General features: G+C 42.2%; 2 protein-coding genes across 5 annotated transcripts in view; one reads left to right on the top strand and one right to left on the bottom strand.

Moving 5' to 3' along the window:
* ZNF385A (zinc finger protein 385A) overlaps positions 1 to 12,454 on the bottom strand; it is a 314,317-nt gene that overhangs the window by 2,463 nt on the left and 299,400 nt on the right. For all 4 annotated transcript variants that reach the window (XM_042449888.1, XM_042449890.1, XM_042449889.1 and 1 more), the window contains 3 exons: positions 11,265 to 11,618; positions 1,766 to 1,944; positions 191 to 286 (listed from right to left, as the gene is read on the bottom strand). In XM_042449888.1, the coding sequence (XP_042305822.1) occupies positions 191 to 286; positions 1,766 to 1,944; positions 11,265 to 11,618 (629 nt within the window). The remainder of the gene's footprint in view (positions 1 to 190; positions 287 to 1,765; positions 1,945 to 11,264; positions 11,619 to 12,454) is intronic.
* LOC121921591 (TBC1 domain family member 15-like) overlaps positions 1 to 12,454 on the top strand; it is a 722,109-nt gene that overhangs the window by 485,551 nt on the left and 224,104 nt on the right. The gene's annotated exons all lie outside the window — the stretch shown is intronic.

Raw genomic sequence — 12,454 nt, 5'->3', positions numbered from 1 at the left:
ATCATCATCATCATCATCATCATCATCATCATCATCATCATCATCATCATCATCATCAAAAATATCCCACCTTAAAAAATGTGAATTCCATTTGTCAAGCCCTCTCAGCTAATAGTTCTCTCTGCTACATTCAGACAGGAAGTTGCATACAATTCCTTACTAACCCTGGAAAATGTCTGCCCCCACTTACCGGCAGCTCCGCCATGCCTCGCTGCTTCTTGTGCCTGCTCAACAAGGGGTTGGGCTTCCCAGCTACTCCATCCCGGTGCCGCCGGCTGGAAATGTGCTGTGAAACCAAAGCGGAACTAGATGAATAACCAAGGGATCTCCTTGGCACCCTCCTTTGACCTTTCCACCGTACCTGCCACCATCTCTAATATAATAATGGGTGCAGAACTCACAAGACTGAAGTTCCAATGTGCTCACTGGAGCCACCTCTGAATACAGTTATGGGCTTCTAATGTTCTATGCGCTCATGTCCATGTACATTATATATACAGCTGTACAAGCCCATATTCCAATGTGGGACTAGCCCAAGACTGTTTGATGCCTGTGGTAAAAAGTCCCAATGGCAGACCAGGTCTACCACTCCTCCCACTCTTAATATGAATACTGAAATGAATAGAAGCTGTTTGACAGCATGTATGTGCCTCACTGATACATTCTGTTGTTTGAAGAATTTTAAATGGTCTTAACTCTAGAGATTCTTTTTAATACACATACTTTGATCATTTTTTATTATTTTTTGTCCTGTCTATTAATAATTTCTCATATATATCTATATTTATATCCACCATATATACTCAAATATAAATTGACCTCATGTATAAGTTGAGGGCTGGTTTTGGAGCCAAAATTATGGATTTTGATATAATCCATGGGTAAACCGAGGGTAAAACTTAGGGGCATGTAACAAAGGATCTAAAGGAAATACAATTACAAAATTCTGACAGACAAAACTGTTTGTGCTCACACTAATGGCTGGATGCAAAGTAGAGGTGGACCAGTGCTTCCAGGACAAGTTACATTCTTCCCTTTCACCAATGGATGGTTCTTTTTTTATGAGTACTTAACAGTACTTACATTGGCCCGTGGATAAGTAGACTCAGGTTTTTTGGAGTCAAATTTCTAAACTTCATGTATGAGTATATACAGGATTTCTATATCTATCTCCTAGTGATTAACTATCCTTCTGGGATCCAGGACATACTTAGGAGAGATACTGTTGATACTGCCCCTGCTCCTGTGCTCTCTCTCCCGTTTACTGAATTTTGTCTATGCTCTTAATATGTACTGGTTTTAATCATTTGTAAGCTACCTTTGATCTCAGTATTGGGGAAAAGGCAGGATATAAATGAATAAAATAATAATAATAAATAAAAATGGGTCAGACCTGTCCCCCACAGGACTGCCCTCAACCTAAGTCAGACCTTTTTTGTCACTTGAGACAGCTGAGTGACTTGGATTATAGCCAGTGCTTCTATTTCAGAAATGAGAAATCCTGATATAGGATTTCCTGGAAGCTTTGACACAAAATGTTTCTGTTCTTTAATTCCACACATTCTGCCTTGTCTCAGAGGCACTGTCTTCTCTAGCAGGCAACTCGTTGCTGATAGCTGATGTGTGTGGGAGAGGTGTTCAGGGCTGAGCTCTGGTTCAGTAACCATCCTGGCTACTGAGCAGTCTCATCAGGCCGGCTTCCTAGGAGCCAGGAGGTCCCATTTAGAAAGCAACTCCATACTAATCTTGTGCCTGGATCCCTCACCTGTTTGAGCTGGATCTCCGAGTTGACTTTGACATTGCAGATTTCACAGTGGAAGGTTCTCTCCTGAGCGCTGGGGTCCTGGCTGCCTGGCTCCCCTCCAGCTGTGGGGCTCAAGCGTGGATATGCCTTGATAGGCCCCAAGCCGCTGCGTGCTTCCAGGATAGTCTTGTGCTTTGTACCTAAGCAGAGAGGAGGAAGCGGTTCAGTGACGGTAAAGGCTTCAAGCATCCTCTTGAGAAAGGTCCATTAAGCAAAGACATTTCATTGTTCCCTGTTGGATGCTTCCAGAAAGAGTGCTATGTGCAAAACTTACAATCTAGCCCTCCACAAACCAGGAATTTATTATCTATTTGCTGTACTTTGATTGTCTCTATAGGAATTAAAGCTGTATTTTCGAAGAAGTGACCTTGTTCTGTGTGACCATAAGCTGACCAAAATCAGATTGGGGAAGGGGGGGGTAGAGTATGCCCTTTTCTGTGGTAGCATCTTCTTTATAGAACCAATTCTCCAGAGAAATCCATTAGGTGCCCTCCTATAGTTCCTTCTCCCAGCAAAGAATGGTATCCCCCATCCCAAAGCTGTTTAGCAAATGGAACAAATACAGCATAATCTTACTTAATTTAAGATGTCTATTTTACATGGTTTGAAGAACACTATGCTTTGACTTTCTTTTGTTCCAGTTTTTATTTTCTAGATGATATTTTTATTGCCTCTCTCTTTTTAGCAATGTATCACGGTATATTAGTATATAGAGAAATGCAATAATGTGTAAACAAATAATTGAACCATACTGAGGAAAACCTGACTGCAAACTTCACTTTATTTGCTCACACTATGGGCCCAAACAGACAGGCCAAAATAAAGCTGCTTCGGGACACCCTACATGCATCTTAAGAGGCCAGAAGCTGTGCTTCACTGCTTAGGTCTGGAGCGTGGCTTTGGTGCAGCTTCTGGCCTCTTAGGACATATGCATCATTTAAACAGTATACCTCCAAAGTGACCCAAAGCAGCTTTATTTTGGCTTGTCTGTTTGGGCCCTGTAAATCTTAGAATTGTTCCCCCTTCACAGACTTGTGGAATGGAGGAGTAGTACTGCCATTTAGGGCTGCATCGGCACTGCAGAAATAATCCAGTTTGACATCACTTTAACTGCCAGGATTCAATGCTATGGAATTCTGGGATTTGTAGTTTTGTAAGACATTTTTCTGTCACAGATCTCTGGTTCTACAACAGACTACAAATCCCATGTTTCCATAGCACTGAGCCATGGTAGTTAAAGTGGTGTCAAATTGAAGAAAAGGGGAGGGGGGGGAATGGACCTGCTATGTGTTTTTAAAAAACTTTTTCCTCTATACATACAGTATAGGAATAGACATTACCAGCTTTTAATATCTATACATCATAACGTTGTTAAAGGCACAGTTTTAGAGATGTGGAAAAACTGGCAATTCTATTGATGCAAGAAAGGAAAGGCCTGTACCTTTTAACTATCTATTTAAACCCAAGCCTCTGATGGTTCATTCTGAATCTGTTCCCCATAGAAACTCTAATTCTTCACAACTCAATTTTCCCTAATGAGAAGGCTGCTCAAAAAAAGTTTCAGTTTTCCTGTCCTGCATCCTTAAATTACCCACTCCATGCTGGGTGTCTTTTCCACAACCATCTTCAAGGAGGTTTGACAGAGGCTTATATGGAGGTTGGTGCCTCTATATCTGACCTGGCCTTTTTAAAAGTTCAGGTGGGCAAGCCATCACTTATGGGTTGAATTCAATTTGAAAGCAAAGAACAGTAACAGCAACAACAAAAACAACAACCATGACTTAATATTATCAACCTCACAATCTTGTCTAGAAGGGAACAGCTATAGCAGGAGGGAAAGGGAGAGTGGTTTTCTTTCCAAACTAGCTTTTTACAGGCATGTCTTAAGTGTCAAGGCCACTTTAAATAGCTAGATACCAAGTTTGTGTCAATTATACTTCAAGTTCAAGGAAAAACTCTTGAAACCCAGGGGATCAAAGCAGTAATGGGCGCAAAAATGACATGAAACACAACCACATTAACTCTCCAGAAGTGTTACGAGGTCTCTAGTCTCACAACTTGGTGTGCATCCATGACAGCAACGTAGCACATGCCAGGGCTCTGGATCTTTAGGCAGGACTATCAGATCAAATTGGATTGTGGGATAACAAACTGGACAGCTGGCAGATGTTTAGAAATATCAATGGAGAGTGCACTAAAACTGATCAGGGCCGTAGCCAGAAATTCTATGGTTGTAACAAGGCCTAGGGGTATGCCGAGGGACTTTCATCAGTCTGTCCAAAACAACAGAAAACTAAATTCTAATGATGTCATGTGTTTAAAATTACATATTGTTTCTTGGAAACTGCAATTGGATATATTCAATATGATTTTAACACATTTTATGAGCACCGATGCTTTTGTAATATGGGCCAAAACGTGGCAGGAGAAGGTCTATGTCTTACTGAGCTGTTCAGTGGATAGAGCAAAGGCTGCATCTACATTTCAGAATTAACGCAGTTTGACACCGCTTTAAATGCCATGGCTCCATGCTATGCAATTCTGGAATTTGTAGTTTTGTGAGATAACCTTCTTTGTCAGAGAGCTCTGGTGCCACAACAAATTACAAATCCCAGGATTCCATAGGATGGAGACATGACAGTTAAAGTGATGTCAAACTCTATTAATGTTGCAGTGTGGGAGCAGCCAAAGTTGGGCAACTTGTCAGCATCAGAGCCCTAGCCAGCATAGGTGATAGTAAGAGAGTAATGTCTGGGCATCATATCCTTCCTTACATCTCTTTCAGCCATGGATGGGGAACCCTTCATCCACATAATTTGGGGTACAACTCCTATAATTCCTTAACCATTCATTAGTAATGCTGTTGGAACTTCTGAGAGCTGGTCCAAAACTCCTGAATGGCAAAGTTTTCCACTCCTCATTTGAATAAAAGGTTAGAGGCTTAGTTTCAAAGCTGAATATGTACCAAAGAGATCTTTCACACTACACTATTATAGTGCTTTGATTCCACTTTAACTGGGATGGCACTGTCCTGGATTTACAGGTTAGGGAAGGGGCTTTGAGAATCCTCAGCCAGGGAGCCCTTTCTTCCCTTTGACCAAACTACAAAACCCAGTATTTCACAAGAGGTAGCCATGGCAGTGAGAGTGGAATCACACTGCTACAACTGTCCAGATTTCCACACTTCTTTTGTGACAATCAAAAACAAGATTCATTGACCTCCTTTATGAAGGACCAATAATACTCCATAACACAGCTAACTGTGATGAAAGGGTATGTGCATACGTGCATATTGCACTTGGCAAAAATAATCACTTTACAGTTCTAACTGATGGTGTGATTAAAGAGCACAATAACTTTATGACACCCTGGACAAATAAGGAGAGTGGGCACTTGGTGAAGAAGGAAAGAATGGTTGGTTGAATGGCTGGTCTAAACTGTGAAGTAAAATAACTCAAATAACACCAGGAGCCCTGGTGGCGCAGTGGTTAAATGCCTATACTGCAGCCATTCACTCAAAACTACAAGGTTGTGAGTTCAAGACCAGCAAAAGGGCCCAAGCTCAACTCAGGCTTGCATCCTTCCGAGGTCGCTAAAATGAGTACCCAGACTGTTGGGGGCAAATTAGTTTACTTGCTCATTAGCTTACTTGCTGTTCACCGCTATGATCTTTGGAATAGCGGTATATAAATAAAACAAATTATTATTATTATTATTATTATTATTATTATTATTATTATTAAATTGTGCTCCAATAAATGTTGCATAAATTAAAGAAATCAAAAGACAAAGAAGTATCCAGGATACTGTGATTGTGTCTTCTGGGTGCTAGAAATCCTGTTAAAATTTGCCTCAGGTTTTTGTGACAACACAGATGTCTGCTACACTGATAAAACTGTATTTGCAGCCATAAGGTCTAGAAGCTTGTGTGTGTGTGTGTGTTTATATTCAAAGCCTTTGGATGCTGAATTCTGCACTGAGTATTAGTTCAGTCTGCAGAACTGCAGAAACACTGTGGAGACCTCTTATTCATCTTAGAGAAAAATGAAATTAGCCACATTTTAACACACCATCTCGAAGTATTATGCACTTCATCTTGCACAAGGATTAAACTCTTCTGCAGCCCAGAAATTATCCTGAATCTCACACTTGCCCATCAAGGAAGAGGGGCCACAGCTCAAGGCTAAAACACACATAGGGTCCAGTTGGTGAGGAGAAAGATTCTTTCCCTGATCCCTTGCAATTTTTGCCTGAGAACAGATGGTATTGAGCTAGATGGACTAACAGTCTGAATATTATATGGTACAAGGCACCTTCATGTTTCTATAGATAGCTGTTTCTGGAAACTGTGGGAAAGTGGTCACTATGCCACATTGCAGAATTAATGTAGTCTGACACCACTTTAACTGTCATGGCACCATCCTACAGAATCCTACAGCACCAAAGCTCTCTGACAGAGAAGGCTAAACTATCAGACCAACCCCACATATTTAGTACAGTAAGTATATAGCTATCAGGCCTTACATATTAAAAATCTGGGGGACTGTCTGCTAGGATCATGGCTAGCATGGCATCACTCTTTCTCCTCACCAGCACTCTAGTTTCCTCTCATCTCTCTAACAGAAATCTCTACTGGATGTTAATGAGGATGGAAAAAAGTTGATGGTAGGTAGAAAGGCGGGTAAGGCAGGAAGGAGGATAATTCTGCAGGCGGGAAGGCAGAGAGTTTTCATCATGCAATGGCTGGGCATGTGGCAGCTTTCTGACCTGGCCTAAAACATTTTGGTGCTTGAGATGGAAAATCCAAATTGGACATCTTTTCTTCCACACCCTCTCATCCACTAGTAAACATATTCAATAAGCCATGGACAATTTTTCACTCTTAATGACAAATCAGTGCCTAAAGGAACTACTTCACTTTACTTGCCAGCCATGCTAGCAGTAGAGTTGCCAGGCTTTCTATAGAGCAATACGGGTGACTCTGCACATGGCCACCTTAGGATTCATGAGTGGAGGACCACATAAGAGATTCTCAGGGCTTCTGCAATGTCTCAAATTTTATGGAAACTTCAGAAGAAATGCAGATTTTGCAATGGCTGGCACTACTCTGGTAGTCATGTGGCCAGCATGTCTGCACTGAACACTGTTATCTTACCACTGAAGTGGTATCTATTTACCTACTTGTATTTGCATACCTTCGAACTGCTTGGTTGGCAGAAGCCTTGAACTGCCAACCTTCTGGTTGTCCAATCGTCAGAATTGGCGTTTTAACCACTAAGTCACTGCATCCCTTGTGCTATGATTCCCCTTTAATTGTCATGGCAACACCCCATGGAACCCTGGGGTTTGCAGTTCAGGGAGGGGTCTTTAGAATTTCCATTCAGGGGTGCTTAACCATGCAGCAACTCTCTACTACGTGCTACTGCATATGACACTAATTTGGGGAGCAGCAGAATTGTGAATACCCCAGAGGACAGGCTCAGAATTCAACAAGAACTCTACCAAAGCCAACAGAATGAATTTCAAGAGGTATAAATGTATGGTACTACAACTAGGCAGGAAAAATCAAAAGCACAAATACAGGAGGAGTGACCCCCTACCTTGAAAACAGTACATGTGAAAAGGGTCTAGGAGTCTTAGTAAACCCCAAGATAAATATGAGTCAGTAGTGTGGTGTGGCAGCCAAAAAGCCAATGCAATTCTATGCTGCATCAACAGAAGCATAGTCTACTCTCCAGATCAAGTGAAGTCACAGTAATACCCTATTCTGCTTCAGTCAGACCTCACTGGAATACTGGTTCCTGTTCTGGCAGCATAATTCAAGAAGGATGTTGACAAGATGGAACATGTCTGCAGAAGGGTGACCAAGATGACAGAAGATCTGGAAACCAAGCCTCATGAGGAAAAAACTCAGGGAGCTGGTTATGTCTAGCTTGGAGAGGACAAGGCTGAGAGGTGACATGATTGGGATGTCATGTAGAAGATGGAGTGAGACTGGGGGACTAGGACATGAACCAATGGATTCAAATTACAAGAAATAAGAGGTCACCTAAACATTAGGAAGAATTTCTTTACTGTAAGAGCTGTTTGACAGTGGAATGGACTTCCTCAGAGGACTCCATCTTTGGAAATCTTTAAACAAACATTTTTTAAAAAAAGACTTGAAAAAAACATAAAGATAGGCATCTTTCAGGAGTGCTTTTGATGTGTCTTCCTGCACGGCAGGGGTTAGACTGGATGGCACATATGGCCCCTTCTAATTATAAGACTCTATGACTCTAGGTTGCAAAAGAGGTTAAATGAGGGCAGGGGGACAAGGGGTTGGGGTGCTGTGGGGAACTGAGGGTAATGGTTTACTGAAAGGCAGAACTTTGCTCAAGAGCAGAAGGAAAGTTGTGGGGCTTTATATATCCCAGTCTCTCTCTGCTTCTCCAGGACTGGAAAGTTGATTGGTAGATGGGAGCGTGCTGATTTTCCGGAGAAGAGGCTTAAGCAGTTGAGCCTGTGAGCTCATTTCATGGAAAATGTCTGTCTTACTGCCAATAAGGGCTCTGTAACCGCACCCAAAGTTCTTGCAACCATGGCTACAAGGCCAAAGATGTAAAAAAAGAGGCAAAGTAACAAAGTTTTGGACAGACAGGCAGAGGACTGACAATGGAGTTGTCCTTTTCTTTCTGGCAATGCTTTTGTGCACTTTCCCCCCAACTCTGTACCTCTACATTTGGGGGAAAGTACAGCTGTTGAATTTTTGCCTATCATACAGCTGAAAAAACAGGATAGGGGCCTCTGATCATAGGCCATGCTGGTTAGGAGTGATATGAACTGGAGTCCAAGAATTAAAAGAGTACAACAGAGATAGCAAAGGGTTTTAGGTCAAGCAGGGTGCAGCAGTCATTAGCATAGTTCTGTGGAAAAGGGACACCCATCCCTTGTTTTTTGAGTTATGTAACATTCCCAAAAAAACACATACCCATCTCTCTACTACTAGCTTAATCTCCCTTATTCAGAATTCCAAAATCCAAAATACTTGAAAATCCAGGAGTGTCCACAAAGGTGGCTGAGATAGTGACACTTCTGCTTTCTGATGGTTCAGTATACACAAACATTCTTTCATGCACAGAATTATTTAAAATATTATGTATAAAATTACCTTCAGGCTATGTGTATAAGGTGTATATGAAACAAAAATGAATTTCATGTTTGGACTTTGGTCACATCTCCAAGGTGTCTCACTCTTGTGTATGCAAGTTTCCTAAAATCTGAAAAAATCCAAAACACTTCTTGTCCCAAGGGAGATAAGGGAGACTTAACCGGTATTCCAGTCTTCACATTGAATTTTTTTCCCCTTTATTCCTGGCCCTGTTTATAGTAGATTTAGAGGAAGTAGCTTTATCTTCAGACACTAATGGTGAAATCCTATATAAATATTCACAAGAAAGCTTCAAGTTACTTATGTGTAGGATTGCAGTAGGGATGGAAAGAATATTAAACTTTATTTATTTTCTGGCCAAAAATGGGTTTTCCAATACTTAGGAAACTTGGTTGACAAGAATAACATAGTGGTGAGGATTGTGTAACTTTTGTCTGTTATTTGCACATTTTGAAGTGTTTCAATAAATTCTGCACAGAAACACATGTGGGTTCTTTGTGCAAGAAATGTGTGTGTTTTGTGCAAAATAATGTATACAGTATTTCACAAAACCACATTAGTTTCATGCAACTTTTCCTCCACATATTATTTCCCAAACCACTTTGGGATGTGCAAATACTATATGAGAACAACATGTATTTATGAACTAGTCTAATATTTACTTCCTTAGATTACAATCTAAAAAAAATAATTACACATTCTATTTCAATGCCTTTTAGTGCTCCTGAGGAACTGTGCAAACAGCCCTGCCAGATCGGGGCCGCAGCAACCATACGCCACGGCCCCAATCTGGCCTTTCCAGGGTACAATAGCTGCAGCGTCGTGGCTATATGGTGCTCCTTTGGGGCTGTGTTGTGCAGACGCAGTGGTGTAGGAGCACTGTGACACTGTGCACCATGTGGTATGGCGCATGGCAACACGGTGCTCTGGGAGCAGAGTCAGGGCGTGTGTCATGTAGACGCTATGCCCAACTCCGTCCCCAGATCAGCCCAAAGTGCCAATCTGCACAGGGCCTGAGTTAGCTCTAAGAAACTAAATGATGCTATGGCTGTAAAGTTATGCTTGAAAGCATATGGAGGTACTGCTTATTAAAAAAATGAGAAGCCAAAGGGGAAGCTGAATAAGTATTCCTGTAGTCAAAAAAATAGTTCCTTCCCACTGCAGGTGCCTAGACAAACTATAATAAAGTAGGATTAGGAATTATGCAGATCTGCCAATTTGCAAAAGATACCAGTTGCAAGAGCCAGATTTAACTGGTGCAGAAGATAGAATGCCTGGGTAATGAACCTCAAGGTTTTTTTCCCCCTTTCCTTTTCATGTAGACTACATGTGGCTGTTTGTCACAGCTGGGACAAGTAATTCAGAAAATTAACTTTTGATTCCAATTACATGTTACCATACAGTTACATGTAACACCAGTTTGAAGACCTCTCCTCTCTTGCAAAGCTTTCTCAAGATGCAGGAAGCTGGTGGAGGGGGCAGTGTTCTTATACCAGGTGATTTTCACATGAGACCACCACGATCCAACAGTTTTTGCAATTACTGAGATCCTGGGCTCTATATTTATACCATAAACATGAATCTAGAAACCTGTCAGAACCCCCCCCCCCCACCCACACACATACAATGAAGGGGGTGAGGAAAAGATAGTTTTAAAAATGATTAGTGGGAGAAGGATTAGGTATACAGGTCCTCCTCTGCTGCAAACCACCTCCTTCCAGGGACATTTTGCAAAGGAAAAGAAACTGCTGAAATATACAGTGACAGTGACTTTGGCTCTAACTTGGTGCAGTGGTTTGAGTGTTGGACTAAGACTCTGCCGGGTTTGAATCCCAGCATTGCCATGTAAATCCACTGGGTGACCTTCCTGCAGTCTCAGAGGATGGCAATAGCAAATCCCCTCTGAAGAAACTTGCCATGAAAACCCAGTAGGTTCACCTTAGGGTTACCATAAGTTGGAAACAACCTACAGTGGGGCCTTGTACCTGCTGGGGTTTGGTCCCAGGTCCCCCATCTATAACAAAATCTGTGGTTGCTCAAGTCCCATTATATACAGTGGCATAGTAAAATGGTGTCCCTTATATCACATAGTAAAATGAAGGTTTGCTTTTTAGAATTTATAAATTTTAAAAGTATTTTCAAACCATGAATGATTGAATCTGTGGATAAAAACTCTGTGGATACGGAGGGCTGACTGCAAAGGCACACAACAACAACAACAATGATCCTCAACAGAGCCTATCTATTACTATCCCAAGACTCACCCACTCCAGGTCTCCCCCTATCCCATGATACCTTTTTTATTTTTACCTTTGTTATGGGCCTCAAGTTGAGACAGTGAATTGACAGCCACTTTGCAGAGCGCGCAGTACAACAGCTTTTTGGCCTTCTCTTCATCAGGCTTGGTGCTGCCGTTGCTTTGGGGAGTCACCCCTGAAGTGGCTGGTGCTGCAGTCATCATTGCAATCTCTCCTGCCTTACTCCCCCAGGCAGGCCCACTCTTGGAGCTCTGGCTAGGCTCTGGGCAGGGGGTCGAGTGGGGTACTGCGGTTGCTGCTGTGGCTGCTACTGGTGGTGACACCAGGGAGGGCTGCTTCTCCGGAGAGGCAGGAACAGGCACAGGGAGCACTGTCACCGAATTCCCTATGCCGTTCAGCTGCTCAGCTGCATGAGGAAAAAAAGCAAAGGCATTAGGGCTAGAAACAGACAAGCAACACAGTCTTTAGCAGGGGTGGCAACTGGTGCAGCCCTCCCCTTGTTTTTGAACTGCAACTCCCAGCATTCCTTATCATTGATCCTGATCCCTAGAGCTATGCAGAAATACAGTCCAACAATATATTCTGGGGTGCACAGTTCCCATCCCTCCCCTAGTTAGTGCTGAATTTATGAAATGAAAAGAGACAGGGTTCAGAGGAGGGATTAATTTCAGCTAAAGCTCTTTGGGTCACAGTTTAGGAATATCATTTCAGTTAGAAGGGTTAAAACTGAGACTGAGCACAAATAGAACAGAAGGTTTCTGTCTTAGACAGTGTACCAGTTAATCACTCCAAAGGTCAAAACTTAAGAAATAACAACAACAACAACAACAGAAATAATAGATTTATTTGTATCCTGCCCAATCACAAAGAATCCTGGCAAATGAGTCTGTACACGGGGGATGGGGGAATGTGTAGCCCTCCAGATGTTCTTATACAGCAGTACTCATCATTCCTCACCATTACCGATGCCATCTTAAGGCTGGTGAGAGTTGCATCGGTCAATATTGAGAGGGCTGTATTTCCCCCCCTGAGAACCAGTGTGGTGTAGTGGTTTGAGCGATGGACTACAACTCTGAAGACTAGGATTTGATTCATAGCTTGGCCATGAAACCCACTGGGTGATCTTGGGCAAGTCACATGCTCTCAGCCTCAGGGGTTGGCAATTGCAAACCTCCTCTGAACAAATCTTGCCAAGAAAACTCCATGTTAGATTCACTTTAGGGTTGCCATAAGTCAGACATG

This window comes from Sceloporus undulatus, chromosome 2 (genome assembly GCF_019175285.1).
Source record: "Sceloporus undulatus isolate JIND9_A2432 ecotype Alabama chromosome 2, SceUnd_v1.1, whole genome shotgun sequence".
Taxonomy (NCBI): domain Eukaryota; kingdom Metazoa; phylum Chordata; class Lepidosauria; order Squamata; family Phrynosomatidae; genus Sceloporus; species Sceloporus undulatus.
The sequence above is the reverse complement of the archived record's forward strand: the minus strand, read 5'-3'. Positions and strand labels throughout refer to the sequence as shown.